Source organism: Amblyraja radiata, chromosome 22, assembly GCF_010909765.2.
Source record: "Amblyraja radiata isolate CabotCenter1 chromosome 22, sAmbRad1.1.pri, whole genome shotgun sequence".
NCBI classification, from domain to species: domain Eukaryota; kingdom Metazoa; phylum Chordata; class Chondrichthyes; order Rajiformes; family Rajidae; genus Amblyraja; species Amblyraja radiata.
Window position 1 is genome coordinate 8788821 of NC_045977.1, and position 21776 is coordinate 8810596.

Genomic DNA, 21776 nt, shown 5'->3' on the forward strand with positions numbered 1-21776 from the left:
TCGAAATACACTTGATCCAGGCCTTTCACTATGCAGTAAATTTCAATGTGGTTCCCCCCCATCCTTCTAAACTCCAGCAAGTAGAGGCTCATTGCCGTCAAACGCTAATCATATGTTAACTCAATCATTCCTCCGATAATTCTCGTAAACCTCCTCTGACCTTCTCCAGCACATGCATATCCTTCCTCAGATATGGGGCCCAAAATTGTTCACAATACTCCAAATGCGGTCTAACCAGAGGATTAGTCAGAGGGTGGTGAATCTGTGGAAATCTTTGTCACAAAAGACTGTGGAGGCCAAGTCAGTGGATATTTTTAAGGCAGAGATAGATAGATTCTTGATTAGTACAGGTGTCAAGGGTTATGCGGAGAAGGCAGGAGAATGGGGTCAGGAGAGATATAGATCAGCCATGGTTGAATGGCAGAGTAGACTTGATGGGCCAAATGGCCTAATTATACTCCTATCCCTTATGACTTTATGATCTTATGACCAGCACCTGTGAAGGGCTTAGCCACGATAGATTAATCTAATATTTTTCCCTGTATTTCCCATTGGGGACAGTGGCAAATGTAAATATAAATTTTGATCGGAAGTCTGAGGCTCATCACGAACAGAAAATTCTGCCCCTTAAGTTTTTTTTTGTTCCATTCGGGAGTATTTCTATCAGCAGTAGACTTGATTTCAACCTTGATTAGGTAAGACTTCACACATGGTCAATTTGTCAATCAATTTAAATTTCACAAACAACAAACACCAAGTGATAACTAATTAATGACCCATTGTACTTGTCGCTCAATTTTCTTATATACTAATTTCTTTCAAGAAATCAAATTCCATGTATGTTTACATACTTGGCAAATAAATTAATTACAATGATGAAAGTTGATTCTATCTCCAGTTTATGGTAAATTGCAGTTCTACCGAGTAGAAGTATGTACAAGAACACCCGACACTGTTCACTGTCCTTTTCTCAATGCATCAATTTATCAGACTTTACCTCTTCCCAGTGTCTCTCCTTGATGCCAGGATTGCAAATAGTTGAGATAATAGGTAGATGTGGCTTGAATTTCTCAATTTTAAATTTTGCATTTTCTGCTACACGTTTAGGTCCAGAAATATCTGCGAACGTCTTTGTCAATTTGTACATTGTTCTCCACATATTTGAAACTTCGTTTGTAATCTCTTCAGCATCTAGACCTTGGAAGGGTCCTAAAAATAATGGAAAAATATGGAAGCATTTGTATATATTTATATATACAAATATATAAATACATATCTTTGTGCACTTCCGAAGAATCTAGGTTTTAATAATTCTCCTCCAAGATGTGACTTCACTGAAGTAAATTTTGTTTCTTATATTCTCTCCTCATGTGAACTCCTCTGTCCTCACCCTCCCCCAGCCCTCACCCCCAAACCCCCAGCCCATGCCCCATGCTACCAATGCATGCAACTGCTGATCTCACCCATGATTGACTTGGGACCGACTAGCCATCCTCTTCTTGGCCACTTTCCCCCCCCCCCAAAAGGGGCCACTTTCCCACACCTCCCAAATCTGATCACTTAAACTCCCAACATATCTAAACTCAGCAGCTCTTCCCCAAATTCCTTTCCCTCACTGGTCACCCCTCCCCCCATCATGACTTTGATTTACAGCCACCTTCTAGAAAGTGCAAAGAAGCAATTTCCAGACTACACACAGAATAGTGCATAATGGATTGTCTGTAACAAGGCCTTCCTGTACTTGTCATTTTCAAGTCTGTGACTGGTAGCTTCCATGGTGGCCTATTGCCTTTTAAGGCTCACATCAGTTTCTAGGCCCTCCTCATTTTAGGATCCTGAATGTTTCTTACTCAATTATCTTTTGAAACTCACCATTTAGCCATGCTTCTGATTTGGTATAAAAGTTATATGCAGTGTTCCACAGTTGTTCATAAGGTTGCTTCTGTGCCACCGTGGCCATTAACTGTGGGAAATGGGACACCTGATGCCCCAACAACTCCTCTTCTCTATTTATAGTCTTTAAAGAGAAAATGAGATTCATGATGGACATAGCTGGTATCAGAACTTAAAAACGGCATATTAATGGATAGAATGCAATGCATTTGAGTAATTCAGCAGGTCAGGCAGCATCTCTGGAGGACATGGATAGGCAATGTTTTGGGTTGGGACCTTTGGTCTTGACACTAATGGGTACATTTTGATCTCAAGGTTTCATTGGTGTATAAATTTAGCAATACTCTACTTACGAATAGTTCCATTATTTCCGTCAACATCCAGAACTGGGAATGTTACAGATGTCAATGAAAGGTAAGAATAAAGCAGATAGAGTCACCGGGTAGCTTGAAATAATGCTTTACTTTTGGTTTCAATCTAATTAATTTAGGTGCTTTTGATTTACAGCATGATGTTGGTATCAGGTTGCTCCCTGTATTCACACCAATGGACCCAATTGCCTTCATCTGATGCAGAAACAAGGAACTGCAGATGCTGATTTACACAAAAGAGCACAAAATGCTGGAGTAACACAGCAGGTCAGGCAGCATCTCTGGAGAACAAGGATAGGTGACGTTTTGGGTCAAGACCCTTCCCCTCCTGGGGGAACATCACCTATCCAAATTCTCCAGTGATGCTGCCTGACCCACTGAGTTACTCCAGCGCTTTGTGCACTTCCCTTTATACAGTGATAAACACCAAAAAAACTGATAAAATAATTTTCTTGCATCTGAAATTGAATTATTGCTATTATATTTTTTTTAAAGTTCCCTTTACCTGCTCTCAGAGAATTGTAATTGACAATTGCATTTGCATCCACAAACACATATAATAATATTATGAAGCACATATAATATCATAAACTCTAATGAATAAACCACAGAGGAAAGTTTTGGATACATGTTCCTATCCCCAAAGATTATTATGTATCATCAAGAATAATATTTAAATACATTGCATGAAATATACAATGATAATTATTTATAAATAAATTAACGGATTGAAAAAGAAAGAGTATAAATGTCTGGTATAGTAAAGTTGTCTAGAAAGGTTGTCTTATGAGGGAAGATTGAACAGCTTAGGGCCTCACTACAAAGATCTGATTGAAATATCTAAGATTCTGAATTGACTGATCTGGCCAAATGCTGAGAGGATGTTTCCCTCATGGTGCTGGGAGCTATACCTTCAAAGTAAAGAGTTATCCATACAACCAAGCGGTATGAATGTTGAATTCTCTAATTGACGGTAACTTCTACAAACATTCCCCTCCCCCCCTCCCTGCCTGGGGTCATCTGTTGGCGGCCCTGATTTGAGAGAGAGAGAGAGAGAGAGAGAGGCACACAGACACAGACACACACACTCTGAAGAAGGGTGCCAATCAGAAATGTCACCTGTCCATTTTCTCCCGAGATGCTGCCTGACCTGCTGAGTAATTCAAGCACTTTGTGTCTATATGGGATCAGCCATGATTCTGTTGAATGGTGGAGCAATCCCAAAGGGGAATACAATTCACCGTTGTTTCTATTTCTTATGTTCCCGTAAGAATTATCTGATTATTCCTACAAAAGGCACTTAATTTAGATTTCTAAAGTGCCAGAAGAAAATAACATATCTAAGAACTAGATAAGAACTGAAAATTAATGAAGGTGACAATGGCGGAAGTATGAAGTGCTGACTATCTGACATTATAGAACTCAAATGTCAACCACAGATGAGGTGCTGTTGCCCGAGCTAACTTTGGGCTTCATTGTGATAGAGTAGAAGGTTAAGGAGACATAGATCAGAGAAAGACTGAGACACAATCTCAAAGTGATATGTAGTTGGAAGATATTAAATTATAAATGGCTGTAGATAGTCAAGGAAATGACAAAGACAGCAGTTATATGCAGTGTTCCACAGGTTAGGTGTAGGAAGGAACTGCAGAAGCTGGTTTAAACCAAAGATAGACACAAAATGCTGGAGTAACTCAGCAGGACAGGCAGTATCTCTGGAGAGAAGGAATGGGTGATGTTTCGGGTTGAGACCCTTCTTCAGACAGGTCTCGACCAGAAATGTCACCCATTCCTCTCCAGAGAAACTGCCTGTTCCGCTGAGTTACTCCAGCATTTCGTGTCTATCTGCAGGTTAAGCTTGGTTCCTGATGTACTTTTACCTTCAGGACAGTGTTTAGGGATACTTCATATATATAATTTTTCTTCTGGCACTTTAGAAATCTATGTTGTGTCTTTTGTAGGAATACTTAGATAGGGAGAGAAAATGAGGGGAGTTCAGTAGAATAAAAGCAAATCAGTCCAGATTACAGAAAGGACCTAAACCATGGAAGCTGAACATGTGGCTTTTTGAGAGTGAGAGTGAGAAACCTCTACATTGAAGTGGACAAGAAAGCATGCTCATGTACTGGGAATACCAACTTAATAAATCAGAAAGGTTACATCTAAAGGTCACATTACACATCAACAGGTTACTAACATCTAGTTCATCCATTGCAGCGGTCAGATTATCAGACAGTTCACTGAGCTTCTCCACATTATTCTTCATTTCATCAATTGTTATAATTTCCTTTTTCTTGAAGCTGTCTACATCTTTGCCATATGCCACAACTTTCTTCTGAAATTCTTTTACTCTAATAACACAAACAATGGCATTAGTGGGAACAATTACTCACAAACAAAATGTCAGCTGAAATTGATTTTTTTTTAATGAATTAGTGATGGGATTTATTGAGCTGATTCTGTCCAGGTAACGTTACAATTTTCGCCAGCGCTTTGTTTTAAATATGTGTGTTTAAAACTCCAATACAGTGATTGAAAGAGTGAAGAAATGAGAGCCACGGGATATAAGCAAGTTTTAAACTTTAAAATATATATAATTCAGGATTACAGATCAGCTTGTCCAGACCAGAATAGATAGGGTCAATGTAGCCTTTTTTTTGTTAGACCAATTAAAATCCAGAGAACCTACATTTAAAGTAAGAAGGGAAATATTTAACAGGAATCCGAGGGGCAACATTTTTACACAGAGGGTGGTTGAACAAGCTGCCAGAGGAAGTTTTTGAGGGAGGTACAATAACATTTATAAGACATTTGGACAGGTACATGGATAGAAATGTTTTGTGAAGGATATGGGCCAAGCGCAGGGCTAGCCTAGACAGCCTGTCTTAGTCGTAATGGACAATAAAAGGAAAACCTGATCAAAGCTGAATATGCAGAGAGGGTCCCATGCAGGAAACTTAATTTCAATTTGTCAAGAAGATTCTGAGATTTTACTAGAATTATTCCTGTTACCATGTTACCACTTTACTTAAAAGGGAACAATTCAACAATTTCTGAAATGCATGGAAGAATTTTTTTGAGGTACAAACCGATTCCTCAGGTTATCATCTACATCATCTCTCTTGCTCAGCAGTCGGTCCCGATGTGAATCAAGCAACTGTACAATCTGTCCCGGCCAGTTGAAGACTTGACTATTCAGCTTCAAATCATCCTCTATAATATAAACGGAAAATGTCAGAGTCAGGAAGAATCATCTGAATGGTGCAAGTTATTACAAATCACATCATAACACTTGTTTATTAACCGGCCGAATAATTTCAATAGACAATAGGTGCAGGAGTAGGCCATTCGGCCCTTCGAACCAGCACCGCCATTCAATGTGATCATGGCTGATCATCCCCAATCAGTACCCCACTCCTGCCTTTTCCTCCTATCCCTTGACTCCGCTATCTGTAAGAACCCTATCTAGCTCTCTCTTGAAAGTATCCAGACAACCGGCGTCCACCGCCCTCTGAGGCAAAGAATTCCACACTCACAACTCTTACAAGAAAAAGTGTTTCCTCGTCTCCATTCTAAATGGCTTACCCTTTATTCTTAAACTGTGGCCCCTGGTTCTGGACTCCCCCAACATCGGGAACATGCTTCCTGCCTCTAGAATGTCCAAACCCTTAACAATCTTATATGTTTCAATAAGACCCCTCTCATCCTTCTAAACTCCAGAGTGTACAAGCCCAGCCGCTCCATTCTCTCAGCACATGACAGTCCCGCCATCCCGGGAATCAACCTCGTAAACCTACGCTGCACTCCCTCAATAGCAAGAATATTTCAACATATCTAGCTTGCTTTTGGAGTGATGTGGCCATTGTACAAATTAATATATCAGCATCAGGTTTGATACCAGCTTCGTGGTATAATAGTTAACTCCTATTTCCATGTGTAAAGGAAGAATTTATGACATTCCTCAGATACTGAAACATGATCATTAATTTCGACTTGTGCAACCAGGCAACCTGCAATTTAATAAGTAGTCAAAGTTAGATAAATGACACCAAAATTACAAGGGGCGTAGAATTGGAAGAGAAAGCTCCGAAATAACTACCCTTTGAAAGTCTTTGCCCGTAGTTGCCCAGGTAAACCAAATTTCATCAGCGTACAAAAAAAATACAATAACGACCCAATTGAAACAGGTTTATAAAGAATTCCACTCAGTTTTCCAATATTTTGGGCCACGTTAAGGTGACCACAAACATAAAAGGGCTGCTTTATATTCCAGAACATCTGGATCTAAACAAAAACCAGAAAAATATCATCATGCCAACTATCACATTCTAGTGCTTGGAACAGGGGTCCAGGATTTGACAAGTTTTGGGAACCATTTCAGCTTCCTCTAATAGCAACTAAGGTGTAACGTAAAGGTTAAACAGACTTGTCAGCTAAAATTGAGCTGTCAACTAAACTAGCAGCACCGCATCTCAAACTCTACTTAGGAAAACAAGTACATTTTTTCTAAGAATGCTTAGGCTAAATCGAAGGGACCAGTATATCATGAGGACACCTGCAAGGTCACTAAGATAAGCTTTGCTTTCCTAGAGACATCAGAGACTAGCTCAGCATCTGATAGGGCATATAACTCATGCCATTATGGTACCAAGGAGGATAGCTAGTTTGACACGTTGATGCTTCTACCATTAGAAGATATCTTCACCAGCGGGGGAGATAGAGAGAGAGAGAGCTTGGACTGTAGTGTGTACCAGTCAGTGCAGACCGGAGACTCGAGTATGCAGAGGAGCGTGAGACCAGTTATTTTGTATTTTTAATCTACAGATAGTTTTTCTGTACTTTACATGTATTTTGCTTTAATAAATAGTTATTTGTGCTCTTCAGGTTGTTGCTTCTCCTATCATTGTTCCGAATCCTTGAATCCTGCATATACTGTATTTTGTTACACTTTGGCATAGTTGGCAGGATTCGATGAAAATGTGGAGAAAGAGGATTGAAGATGTGGAACCCGAGACGTTTCAGGTCCCAACATGGGAAGATAATTCTGAAGGTTATGGTAGTGTGGCCAATGTGTTGAGCGAATGAGGACCTCCTGAGTGTTGGGAGGGAGAGTTAAAGGATAAGTCAACAAAGCTAATTCCACTCAGTTTTCCAATATGTAGAGCAATTGGACCATCATCTAAATGTTACCAAACAGAACAATTATAGATGAAATATGCTGCAGTCAAATGTAATGCACATTTTATTACCTTCTTTCATTTGCCTCATCACCACTTTCTTTATGCAATCTCTCCTGCCTTCCATCCCTTTGTCTTTCCCTGCACTTTAAAATGTATTCTATCTTTAAAAACTTAATTCATCTCTAATATTTCCCAATTCTGGTTTACTGTCTTCAACCTGAAACATTAACTCTGCTTCTCTCTTCACAGATGCTGTTGAAATAACTGCTAATGGAGTATTTGTAAGTTTGACACAAAATTATATACAATTACTGGATAATACCAAACAAAAGGCTAGACTGGCAGAATATTGTTGGATTCTCCGCCTCATTTCATTCATTTTGGGCCACGTTAAGGTGACCACAAACATAAAAGGGCTGCTTTATATTCCAGAACATCTGGATCTAAACAAAAACCAGAAAAAAATCATCATGCCAACTATCACATTCCAGTGCTTGGAACAGGGGTCCAGGATTTGACAAGTTTTGGGAACCATTTCAGCTTCCTCTAATAGCAACTAAGGTGTAACGTAAAGGTTAAACAGACTTGTCAGCTAAAATTGAGCTGTCAACTAAACTAGCAGCACCGCATCTCAAACTCTACTTAGGAAAACAAGTAGATTTTTTCTAAGAATGCTTAGGCTAAATCGAAGGGACCAGTATATCATGAGGACACCTGCAAGGTCACTAAGATAAGCTTAGCTTTCCTAGAGACATCAGAGACTAGCTCAGCATCTGATAGGGCATATAACTCACGCCATTATGGTACCAAGGAGGATAGCTAGTTTGACACGTTGATGCTTCTACCATTAGAAGATATCTTCACCAGCGGGGGAGATAGAGAGAGAGAGAGCTTGGACTGTAGTGTGTGTCAGTCAGTGCAGACCGGAGACTCGAGTATGCAGAGGAGCGTGAGACCAGTTATTTTGTATTTTTAAACTACAGATAGTTTTTCTGTACTTTACATGTATTTTGCTTTAATAAATAGTTATTTGTGCTCTTCAGGTTGTTGTTTCTCCTATCATTGTTTTCCGAATCCTTGAATCCTGCATATATTGTATTTTGTTACATTTTGGCATAGTTGGCAGGATTCGATGAAAATGTGGAGAAAGAGGATTGAAGATGTGGAACCCGAGACGTTTCAGGTCCCAACATGGGAAGATAATTCTGAAGGTTATGGTAGTGTGGCCAATGTGTTGAGTGAATGAGGACCTCCTGAGTGTTGGGAGGGAGAGTTAAAGGATAAGTCAACAAAGCTACCACACTTGATTAATAAATGTTTGGACAAAGTTGGCTTTGCAAAAAGGAAAGAGGACCTCCCACAGATGGGATGGATATTTGCTCCTGCACTAAGGCAGCAGGGTCTCATAATTAACAAATTGAACCAGTGAAAATGAAAGATTACATTTAACTGATCTGGAAAGACAATGTGTGACCTTGACTGAGACAGCAAAGACTGCACAGAAACGGGCTGAGAAGGTGGAATTGAAACAAATTAATATCACGTGTAGATTAGCCACTGTGAAGCAGAAATTAAATAGGAAGGAGTGGTATGTGGACCTAGAAAATGTATGTGCAATGTTATCACAGGATGACTGGGACCCCGACCATTGGGACAGGGATATTTGGCACTCAGATGAGTCAGATGCAGAATAGACAGAGGGGGGAAGAACGGGATAATAGACCAGTGATAGGATCCAGGCCCCTAGTCTAGACCAAAGTTAAGACTGAACAAAGAGAAAAGAATCAATTGGCTTAGCTAGACCCAGGGACTGAAATCACTGAGACTGTCGTCAGGGATTATAGTGCGGCTGAATTACGAGAGTTATTGGCTAGAATGAGACAGCAACCCGGTGAACCCTTGGCCACCTGGCTCACCCAACTGTGGGAACAGGGTGCTGGCCAGGTTCATTTAAAAGACACTGAGATTAGATGCATGAGTGCTTTAAGTACAGATCCACGTGGTGGCAGCAATGCATGCCGATACAGTGACGGATTATCTCTGGTACTGGATCACCCAGGCCAAGTCAAGATCGCATACCCCATAGGAATCAGAACTCCAGCCCTGGCGCACAGCTCAAGATGCTGTTTCCTGACTGCGAGACCTGGCTTCTAAAAAGAGGATGTACGGGACATTGATCCCCACTGCTATCAGACTCCTGAATCCATCACGTCTTTCACATCCTCATCCCTGAGGTACTGCCACATATTCTTACTGTGAACTATACTATATTCGGATATTCCATTAATGTATTTTTAGGCATTGCTTCAGGTGATTGATCCCTGGGATGGTGGGACTGTCATATGAGGAAAGATTGAAAAGACTAGGCTTGTATTCACTGGAGTTTCGAAGGATGCGGGGATATCTTATAGAAACATATAAAATTATAAAAGGACAGGACAAGCTAGATGCAGGAAAAATGTTCCCAATGTTGGGCGAGTCCAGAACCAGGGGGCCACAGTCTTAGAATAAAGGGGAGGTCATTTAAGACTGGGTGAGAAAAAACGTTTTCATCCAGAGAGTTGTGAATTTATGGAATTCCCTGCCACAGAGGGCAGTGGAGGCCAAGTCACTTGATGGATTTAAGAGAGAGTTAGAAGGAGCTCTAAGGGCTAGTGGAGTCAAGGGATATGGGGAGAAGGCAGGCACGGGTTATTGATAGGAGACGATCAGCCATGCTCACAATGAATGGCCTCCTCCTGCACCTATTTTCTATGTTTCTCTGTGATCTTGCACCATTCTGCTGTTTTACACTTGCCATGATTATTTCTGTATTCAGAATTAATTTCTGATTACTGTTTACCCTATGAGCTTCAAGTGAACAGGGATTTCATTGCTGTGTATAACAATAAACTAGCGTGAGGGAAATGGTTAATTTAAAAGCAAAATACAGAAGATGAAGGAAATGTGAAATAAAACCTCAAACACTGAAAATACTCAGGTGGTTAGACAGCTTATGTGAAGAGAGAAGCAGAGTTAATGTTACAAGTTGATGGCATTCCAGCAGAACTGGGAGAAGTTAGCAATGAGTTAATTTTTAAAAGTAAAGAGAAAGACAAAGAGATAGAAGGCAGAAGAGATTGTATGATGACAGTGATAATGAGGGAGGTGAACTAAAGTAGAAATATCAGGAGGCATTCCAGATAGAGCAAGACCAATAAAATCTGAAATTATCTGAAAAAATGAAACATTAAATACTGAAATAATGGCATTAGTCATTGCTTGAAACTATTAAATGCAATGTTGAATTTGTATTGTTTGTCATGTTTTAAAATGGAAAATGAGGTGTTGTCATTGAGTTTACGTAAAACTTAAGATTATCATAATTAAATAATGAATGTAGCTTCGGGGAATGTGAACATCTATTAAAGTTAGTTTGAAACTTCTATTCAAAAGTCTGACATACGAGGCCAAACATCTGCACAGGAATTAATTACAAATGATGGTTAAAAACATTGTAGGAAAGACCACATCGGTTAGGGTGGAGCTACACGATTAAACAAAAAGGTGACTTTTTAATACAGGTACACCATCGATTTTCCGGCACCCTTGGTTCCAGAGCCTTGAATGATTATCCATTTTGCCGGACTAACTGAGGTCACGTAATAATTAGTCAACAATACACCTCTGACCCACTAATTATACCCCTCGCATGTCTCCAATGCACCATGGACTGCTAGAAATGGAAATAAAGATTTAACGATTAAAAAATAAGTAAGCAATGAGCAATGAGTAAGCAATGGATGGAGCATGATGGAGCATGACGGAGCATGATGGAGCATGATTCAGGATGGAGCATCCTGAAAGAGCACGAGCCACATGCTCTCGTAATGTTATCCGGATTATAGGAGATATCGGACCATCTGTTGCTGGACAAGCGATGGTGTATCTATATAAGGGTCTTCCTTAGCTTTCTTCCCCTGTGTTTCTCTGGTAGGTTTTTTTTTTACTGAATGCATTGAATTTCTAAAAATTACGAAATGAAGAAATTAGAATAGTATATATATAAATTCAGGAATGATGTGCATTTCAAATAATGCTCATTCTAAAAAATGTACATTATCCTCAAAATATTCTCTTGCTCACCTGACAGTGTGGCAAAGTCCAGTAAAAAGTCCAGTCTATCTGCTGCTTCAAAGATTTCTTCTTTCAGCTTTACAATAAGTACGTCACTGGCCTTTTTCATGTAAGTGTCAAGTTCCACCAGCTCTTCTGTGCTCTCGGGAATTTCATGGATCCGATCAGATATTTCCTCATACTGCGTGCAAATACTGGAGAGAAAGGAAGACCAACCTGTACTATGACATTTAAGATACAGTCACTGCATGCACGGTCATAGGGATCATACATCTCTAACTCAAACGTAATAGGGAGTCATCAGCAAATGAGTGGATAATCCTCCAGAAATGTCATAGAGATATTCATCATGGAAACAAACCCTTCGGCCCAACCCATTCATGCTGACCAAGTTGCCTAACCAAGCTAATCCCACTTGCTGAGCCTGGCTCATATACTCTTATCCAGTCTGAGGGAGGGTCTCGACCCGAAAAGTCACATATTCATTCGCTCCATAGATGCTGCCTCGCCTACTGAGTTTCTCCAGCATTTTTGTCTGCCTTCGATTTTTCCAGCATCTGCAGTTCCTTCTTAAACAATTTATAATAATAATAATAATAAATTTTATTTATGGGCGCCTTTCAAGAGTCTCAAGGACACCTTACAAAAATTTAGCAGGTAGAGGAAAAACATGTAAGGGGAATGAAATAAATAGTAGAGACATGACTAGTACACAAAGTAAAGACAGAATTCAATACAAAACACAATATGAGGCAATTAATGCACAGATGAAAAGGGAGGGGGACGTGGGGCTAAGGATAGGCAGAGGTGAAGAGATGGGTCTTGTGGCGGGACTGGAAGATGGTGAGGGACACGGAATTGCGGATCAGTTGGGGGAGGGAGTTCCAGAGCCTGGGAGCTGCCCTGGAGAAGGCTCTGTCCCCAAAACTGCGGAGGTTGGACTTGTGGATGGAGAGGAGACCAGCTGATGTGGATCTGAGGGACCGTGAGGGTTGGTAGGGGGAGAAGAGGTCAGTGAGATATGGGGGGGCCAGATGGTGGAGGGCTTTGTAGGTGAGGATCAGGATTTTGTAGTTGATCCGGTGGGAGATGGGAAGCCAGTGAAGTTGTTTGAGGACTGGAGTGATGTGATGCCAGGATTTGGTGTGGGTGATGAGTCGGGCGGCTGCGTTTTGGACCAGTTGGAGTCGGTTGATGTAGGTGGAGCTGATGTCAAGGAGAAGTGAGTTGCAGTAGTCCAGTCGGGAGGTGATGAAGGCATGGATGTGTGAGAGAGGGTCTGAGTTTGGCGATGTTGCGGGGATGAAAGAAGGAGGTTTTAATGACATGGCGGATGTGAGGCTCAAGGGAGAGGGTGGAATCAAAGATCACGCCAAGGTTGCGGGCCTGGGGAGATGGGGAGACAGTGGTGCCGTCGATGGTGAGAGTGGGGTTATTGATTTTGCTGAGTGTGGCTTTGGAGCCTATGAGGAGGAATTCTGTCTTATCGCTGTTGAGTTTGAGGAAATTATGTTGCATCCAGGTTTTTATAGCTGACAAACAGGAGTTGATATGGGAGAGGGGGGGGTTGTGGGGGGATTTGGTGCCGAGGTAGATCTGGGTGTCATCGGCGTAACAGTGGAAGTCCAGGTAGAAGTGGCGGAGTATCTGACCAAGGGGGAGGATGTAGATGATGAAGAGGAGGGGGCCGAGTACGGAGCCTTGGGGAACGCCTTGAGTGACTGTGGCTGTAGCAGAGGTGTGGTTGTGGAGAGAGATGAAGTGGGATCTGTTGGAAAGGTAGGAACGGAGCCAGCTGAGTGCAGAGCCTTCAATGCCGAGGTCTTTGAGTCTGGTGAGCAGGATGTTATGGTTCACTGTATCGAAGGCTGCGCTCAGGTCGAGGAGGATGAGGATGTTGAGGGAACCAGTGTCAGCAGAGGTGAGGAGGTCGTTGAGGACTTTGAGGAGAGCAGTTTCTGTGCTATGGAGGGGGCGAAAGCCAGATTGGAGGGGTTCAAGTAGGTTATACGCAAGGAGGTGGGAATGAAGTTGCGACGCAACGATACGCTCCAGGGTTTTTGAAAGAAAGGGGAGGTTTGAGATTGGGCGGTAGTTAATGAGAGAGGAGGGATCAAGATCAGGTTTCTTTAAGATTGGTGTAACAGCAGCAGTTTTGAAAGCGGAGGGGACAATTCCTTGGGACAATGAGGAGTTGAAGAGTTTGTGAGGTAGGGGCAGAGAACCGGGAGGCAGGACTTCAGCAGGGGAGTGGGGAGAGGGTCGAGGGGGCAGGTAGTGGGTTTGGAAGAGCTGATGAGTTTGGAGATTTCAATAGGGGTGACCAGGTCAAACTGGGAGAGGAAGCAGTGTGGAGGAGGGGTAAGGATGTCAGTGGAGATGTTGAAAGGAGGGGCCTTGGTAGGTGGTGGAGTAGATGCTGGGGAGTCGGGTACAGGGGATAAAGATTGATAGATGGTGCTGATTTTATCAGCGAAAAAGTGTACCTATTCAATCGTCTTTCTAATGTCATAATTGTACCACCTCTACCACTTCCTCTGACAGTTTAATCCATATTCACACCACACTGTTTACAAAAGATGCCCTTTGGATCCCTTTTAAATCTTTCCGCTCTCACCTTAAACCTATGCCCTTTAGTTTTAAATTCCCCTACCTAGGCAAAATAAACTGTGACTATTTATCTTAACCATGTGCCTCGTGACTCTATAACGTCACTCTAAAGCCTCCTACACTCCACATTCCAGGGGGAAAAGACCCAGTCCCTCCCTATAACTGAAACCATCTAGACCCATTTATATACTCATCAAACGTTTTTGCACCCCTTCTGTTCATGATATCCTACTTGAAATGTGGTCTTACCAACATCTTGAACAGCTGTAATATGGTGTCCAATCCAAACTCTTGTACCCAATATACTGACTGATGGAGGCAGGTGTGCCAGACATTTTCTTCACACCCGGTCCATCTGTGCCACCACTTTCATGGAACTTTGTGCCTGCACTAGTTTTGGCCAAATTGCCACACCTCGTCTCTATCTAAATTAAACTCCACCTGCCATTCCTTCACCCTTTGGTCCAGTTGATCAACATGTCATTGTAATCTCTGATAAACTTTTCCACTATATGCTATACCATAAATTTCAGTGTAATCTGCACACTTACTAACATGCCACCTACATTCACATCCCAATTGTTAATATAAAATGCGGACAACAGTGGACCCAGCACTAATTGCTTTGGCTCACCACTTGTTTCAGGCCTCCAATCTGAAAAACAACCCTTGTGCAACCACCCCCTCTCTCCCACCTTCAAGCCAATTTTGTATCTAAGAAAGACACAAAATGCTGGACTAACTCACCTGGTGAGGCAGCATCCGTGGAGAACGTGGATTGCTGTCGGGACCCTTCTGCAGAGTTTGTATCTAATTGGCTAGCTCACCCTGGATCCCATGTGATATAACCTACCATAGAGTATATTGTTAACGCCTACTGCATAGTACTGTCCCCATGGCAGAAGCGTCCACGTCACGGGGCTGGAAACTGGAAGTATCCCGAGCTAATTTTGCTACCACCATCATCTATTGCGACAAGTGATGGCTTCCACTGATTGTCGCTGGAAGCTTGCGTTCTTTTCAGGATGGACGATGACAGTGAGGTCAACGTTTATAACCATATAACAATTACAGCACGGAAACAGGCCATCTCGACCCTTCTAGTCCGTGCCGAGCACGTATTCTCCCCTAGTCCCATATACCTGCGCTCAGACCATAACCCTCCATTCCTTTCCCGTCCATATAACTATACAATTTATTTTTAAATGATAAAATCGAACCTGCCTCCACCACCTTCACTGGAAGCTCATTCCACACAGCCACCACTCTCTGAGTAAAGAAGTTCCCCCTCATGTTACCCCTAAACTTCTGCCCCTTAATTCTCAAGTCATGTCCCCTTGTTTGAATCTTCCCTACTCTCAGTGGGAAAAGCTTATCCACGTCAACTCTGTCTATCCCTCTCATCATTTTAAAGACCTCTATCATGTCCCCCCTTAACCTTCTGCGCTCCAAAGAATAAAGCCCCAACTTGTTCAACCTTTCTCTGTAACTTAGTTGCTGAAACCCAGGCAACATTCTAGTAAATCTCCTCTGTACTCTCTCTATTTTGTTGACATCCTTCCTATAATTAGGCGACCAAAATTGCACACCATACTCCAGAATTGGCCTCACCAATGCCTTGTACAATTTTAACATTACATCCCAACTTCTATACTCAATGCTCTGATTTATAAAGGCCAGCACACCAAAAGCTTTCTTTACCACCCTATCTACATGAGATTCCACTTTCAGGGAACTGTGCACAGTTAATCCCAGATCCCTCTGTTCACCTGCATTCTTCAATTCCCTACCATTTACCATGTACGTCCTATTTTGATTTGTCCTGCCAAGATGTAGCACCTCACACATATCAGCATTAAACTCCATCTGCCATCTTTCAGCCCACTCTTCCAACTGGCATAAATCTCTCTGTAAACTTTGAAAATCTACTTCATTATCCACAACCCCACCTATCTTAGTATCATCTGCATACTTACTAATCCAATTTACCACACCATCATCCAGATCATTGATGTACATGACAAACAACAGTGGACCCAACACAGATCCCTGTGGCACCCCACTAGTCACTGGCCTCCAACCTGACAAACAACCATCCAGCATTACTCTCTGGCATCTCCCATTCAGCCACTGTTGAATCCATCTTGCTACTCCACCATTAATACCCAACAATTGAACCTTCTTAACCAACCTTCCGTGAGGAACCTTGTCAAAGGCCTTACTGAAGTCCATATATACAACATCCACTGCTTTACCCTCATCAATTTCCCGAGTAACCTCTTCAAAAAATTCAAGAAGATTAGTCAAACATGACCTTCCAGGCACAAATCCATGTTGACTGTTCCTAATCAGACCCTGTTTATCCAGATGCTTATATATGTTATCTCTAAGTATCCTTTCCATTAATTTGCCCACCACTGACTTCAAACTAACAGGTCTATAATTGCTAGGTTTACTCTTAGACCCCTTTTTAAACAATGGAACAACATGCGCAGTACGCCAATCCTCCGGCACTATTCCCGTTTCTAATGACATTTGAAATATTTCTGTCATAGCCCCTGCTATTTCTACACTAACTTCCCTCAATGTCCTAGGGAATATCCTGTCTGGACCTGGAGACTTATCCACTTTTATATTTCTCAAAAGTGCCAGTACTTCCTCTTCTTTGAATCTCATAGTTTCCATAGCTACTCTACTTGTTTCCCTTACCTCACATAATTCAATATCCTTCTCCTTGGTGAATACCGAAGAAAAGAAATTGTTCAATATCTTCCCCATCTCTTTTGGCTCTGCAGATAGCTGTCCACTCTGACTCTCTAATGGACCAATTTTATCCCTCGTTATCCTTTTGCTATTAATATAGCTGTAGAAACCCTTTGGATTTACTTTCACCTTACTTGCCAAAGCAACCTCATATCTTCTTTTAGCTTTTCTAATTTCTTTAAGATTCTTTTTACATTCTTTATACTCCTCAAGCACCTCATTTACTCCATGCTGCCTATAATTATTGTAGATCTCTCTCTTTTTCCGAACCGTGTCCAATTTCCCTTGAAAACCATGGCTCTTTCCAATTTTTACTATTTCCTTTCAACTGAACAGGGACATAAAGATTCTGTACTCTTAAAATTTCACCTTTAAATGTCCTCCATTTCTCTTCCACATCTTTCCCATAAAACAAACTGTCCCAATTTACTCCTTTTAAATCCTTTCGCATCTCCTCAAAGTTAGCCTTTCTCCAATCAAAAATCTCAACCCTAGGTCCAGTTCTGACCCTCTCCATAATTATATTGAAACTAATGGTATTGTGATCACTGGTCCCAAACTGTTCCCCAACGCATACCTCTGCCACCTGACCCGTCTCATTTCCTAACAGGAGGTCCAGCACCGCCCCTTCTCTAGTAGGTACTTCTATGTATTGCTGCAAAAAACTATCCTGCACACATTTTACAAACTCCAACCCATCCAGCCCATTTACAGAATGTGTTTCCCAGTCTATGTGTAGAAAATTGAAATCTCCCACAATCACTACCTTGTGCTTACTACTAATATCTGCAATCTCCTTACATATTTGCTCTTCCAATTCTCGCTCCCCATTTGGCGGTCTATAATACACCCCTATAAGTGTTGCTACCCCTTTCCCATTTCTCAGTTCCACCCAAATAGCCTCCCTAGACAAGCCCTCTAATCTATCCTGCCAAAGCACTGCTGTAATATCTTCCCTGATAAGCAATGCAACACCGCCACCTCTTGCCCCTCCAATTCTATCACACCTGAAGCAACGAAATCCTGGAATATTTAGTTTCCAATCACAGCCCTCCTGCAACCATGTTTCACTGATCGCCACAACATCATACTTCCAGGTGTCAATCCAGGCTCTAAGTTCATCCACCTTTCTTACAATGCTCCTAGCATTAAAATATACACATTTAAGAAACCCACCCTCTCTTATTCTCTGTTTATTGTCTTTTTCTTCTCTCTCCCCTACATTTTGGGTCAGAGTGCTACCATTCTCTGCCTCCTGCCTCACACACTGACTGCTAGCTTTCCCAATTTGAGTCCCTCCCCCCAACCATACTAGTTTAAAGTCTCCCCAGTAGCCTTTGCAAATCTCCCTGCCAGGATATTGGTCCCCCTCGAGTTCAAGTGCAACCCGTCCTTTTTGTACAGGTCGCACCTTCCCCAAAAGAGGTCCCAATGATCCAGAAACTTGAATCCATACCTACTGCACCAGTCCCTCATCCACTCATTTATCCTCCACCTCGCTTCATTCCTACTCTCACTGTCGTGTGGCACAAGCAGTAATCCTGAGATTGTTACCTTTGCAGTCCTTCTCCTTAACTCTCTACCTAACTCCCTAAATTCTTCTTTCAGGACCTCTTCTCTTTTTTTACCTATGTCATTGGTACCTATATGTACCACAACCTCAGGCTCCTCTCCCTCCTATTTCAGGATTTCTTGGACACGTTCAGACACATCCCTGACCCTGGCACCAGGGAGGCAAACTACCATCCGGGTCTCCTGTCTGCGTCCACAGAATCGCCTATCCGACCCCCTGACTATAGAGTCCCCTGTTACAATTGCCCTCCTCTTCTTTTCCTTACCCTTCTGTGCAACAGGACCGGTCTTTGTGCCAGAGGCCCGGCCGCTGTCGCTGCCCCCAGGTAGGCTGTCTCCCCCACCCTTACTCAAACATGAGTACTTATTTTCAAGGTGTACAGCCACCGGGGTACTCACCAGTCCCTGCCTCTGCCCATTGCCCTTCCTAACTGTGACCCAGTTTTCTGTCTCCCGTGGTCTTGGAGTGACCACCTCCCTGTAACTCCTTTCTATGACCTCCTCGCTCTCCCTGAGCAGACAGAGGTCATCGAGTTGCTGCTCCAGGTTCCTAACACGGTCCCTTAGGAGCCCCATCTCGACGCACCTGGCGCAGATGTGGACGTCTGGAGGGCACTCAGACTCCATGACCTCCCACATCTGACATCCAGAACAGTAAACTGCCCTGGCCCTCATTCTTCCACCTTATCCGAATACAATAAAGCCTTACTCGGGATACAAGCCAATCAGCTGCTTCCTCTAGTCCCTTCGACCAATCAGAGGCTTCTTGTAACAAGATGGACATGAAAAGAAGAAGAAGACTGCATAGCACTCAATCTTCTTGGTCAACTCTTCAAAAAACTCAATCAAATGTGAGATACGATTTCCCATGCACAAAGTCATGCTGACTATCCTTAATCAGTTTTTGGCTTTCCGAATGTCTTAGAACTTGTCTCAAAATCCCCTCCGACATGCTACCCATCACTGATGTTAGGTTAAGTTCACTAGTCTGTACTTCCCAGCAAAGATCTTAAAGCTCTAAGATCTTTGGTTCCCAGGCTTTTCCTTGCAGCCTTTCTTAAACAGAGGCAAAACATTAGCCACTCTTTAGTCCGGCACCTCATCTATGGCTATTGATGACAGAAGTATCTCTGCCATGGGCCCCACAATTTCTTCCCAGCTTCCTCAGATACACTTGATCATGACCAGGATTTAACTGTATTTATCTGTATTTGGATCTCCAGCACCTACTTTTCTGTAACGTGGACTCTCTTCAAGACAGCACTGTCCCCGTTCCCTCGTGTTCACACCTTTCTCCATAATATATACAAAATATTCATTTAACCTGTCAACCATCTCCTGTGGCCCAACAGACAGACAGCCTCATTGATCTTTAAAGGGCCATATTCCCTTCATGGGTACTTCTTTGTTATTAATCATAGAATCATAGAAAGTAGGTGCGAGAGTAGACCACCAGGTCCGTCGAGCCCGCACCGCCATTCGCTCATGGCTGAACAATAAACAGACACCCTTACCCACAAACAGTAGACACAAGACACAGAACACAAGACATTACCCTCCCCTTTATACCGCTATCACCCCTCTCCACCCCAAGAACCGCGTGATCTCCTGGGGGAGGCAAAAAACCGGATAAAAACCCAGGTCCAATTCGGGAAAAAAATCCGGGAAATTCCTCTCCGACCCCAATCCAGGCGATCGACACTTGTCCAGGAGATCACTCAGGTCTTACTATACTAACCATACCTAGGTCCATATCCCTGCCCTCTCCCCGTAGCCCCTTATCCCCTTGGCAGCTAAAAAAACATCTATTTTAGACTTAAATATATTTAATGTTTCTGCTTCCACTGCTCCCTGGGGCAGTGAATTCCATAAATTAACCACCCTCTGGGTGAAGAAGTTCTTCCTCATCTCAGTTTTAAAAGAGCCCCCCCTTATTCTGCAACTATGTCCCCTAGTTCTAATTTCCCCGATCATTGGGAACATCCTCAGTGCATCCACCCGATCAAGGCCCCTCACGATCTTATATGTTTCAATGAGATCGCCTCTCATTCTTCTAAACTCCAAAGAGTAGAGTTCCAGCCTACTTAGCCTTTCCTCATATGTCAATCCCCTCATTGCAGGAATTAATCTTGTAAACCTTCGCTGCACTGCCTCCAGGGCTAGTACATCCTTTCTTAAGTATGGACCCCAGAACTGTACACAGTATTCCAAATGTGGTCTCACTAATACTGTGTACAGCTGCAGCAAGACCTCCGTGTTTTTATACTCAATCCCCCTAGCAATAAAGGCCAAAACTCCATTGGCCTTCCTGATTGCTTGCTGCACCTGCATACTAACTTTTAGTGATTCATGTACTACTACCCCTAGATCCCTTTGCGTTGCATTACAACGCAGCTCCTCCTCATTTAGAAAATAACTTGCCCTATCATTTTTTTTCCCAAAGTGAATGACTTCACATTTATTAGTATTAAATTTCATCTGCCAAGTTGTTGCCCACTCACCTAGCTTATCTATATCCTTTTGCAGACTCTTCCTATCCTCCTCATCCCCTACTTTTCCTCCCATTTTTGTATCGTCCGCAAATTTTGATATATTACACTTGGTTCCCTCCTCCAAATCATTTATATAAATTGTGAACAACTGGGGTCCCAGCACCGACCCTTGCGGAACCCCGCTAGTTACCGGTTGCCATCCCGAGTATGAACCATTTATCCCCACTCTCTGCTTCCTATTTGTTAGCCAATCCTCTACCCATGCTAATATATTACCCCCAATCCCATAATTTTTTATTTTTAGCAATAGTCTCTTATGTGGCACCTTGTCAAAAGCCTTTTGGAAGTCCAAGTATACCACATCCACCGGTTCCCCTTTATCCACCCGGGTTGTTACTTCCTCAAAGAATTCGAGCAGATTCGTTAAACAGGACTTCCCCTTCACAAAACCATGCTGGTTCTGTCCGATGAAGTCATGTTTATCCAAATGCCCCGTTAGTGTTTCTTTAATAATTGTCTCTAACATTTTACCCACCACCGATGTTAGACTAACCGGTCTATAGTTACCCGCCTTCTGTTTACTTCCTTTTTTAAATATAGGTGTTACATTGGCCATTTTCCAATCCACTGGGACCGTTCCTGCCTCCAGGGAGTTTTGGAAAATTATCACCAATGCATCCACAATCCCCACCGCTATCTCCCTCAAGACCCTTGGATGTAATCCATCAGGCCCAGGGGATTTATCCTCCTTCAGTCTCATTAATTTCCCTAATACCACC

General features: G+C 42.5%; 1 protein-coding gene across 2 annotated transcripts in view; it reads right to left on the reverse strand.

Annotated features, from left to right (window-relative positions):
* The window catches only part of dnah3 (dynein axonemal heavy chain 3), a 175369-nt gene that overhangs the window by 112840 nt on the left and 40753 nt on the right, over positions 1-21776 (reverse strand). For both annotated transcript variants that reach the window (XM_033040327.1, XM_033040326.1), the window contains exons 13-17: positions 11570-11754; positions 5354-5477; positions 4462-4615; positions 1873-2017; positions 998-1209 (exon numbers count right to left, since the gene is read on the reverse strand). In XM_033040327.1, the coding sequence (XP_032896218.1) occupies positions 998-1209; positions 1873-2017; positions 4462-4615; positions 5354-5477; positions 11570-11754 (820 nt within the window). The remainder of the gene's footprint in view (positions 1-997; positions 1210-1872; positions 2018-4461; positions 4616-5353; positions 5478-11569; positions 11755-21776) is intronic.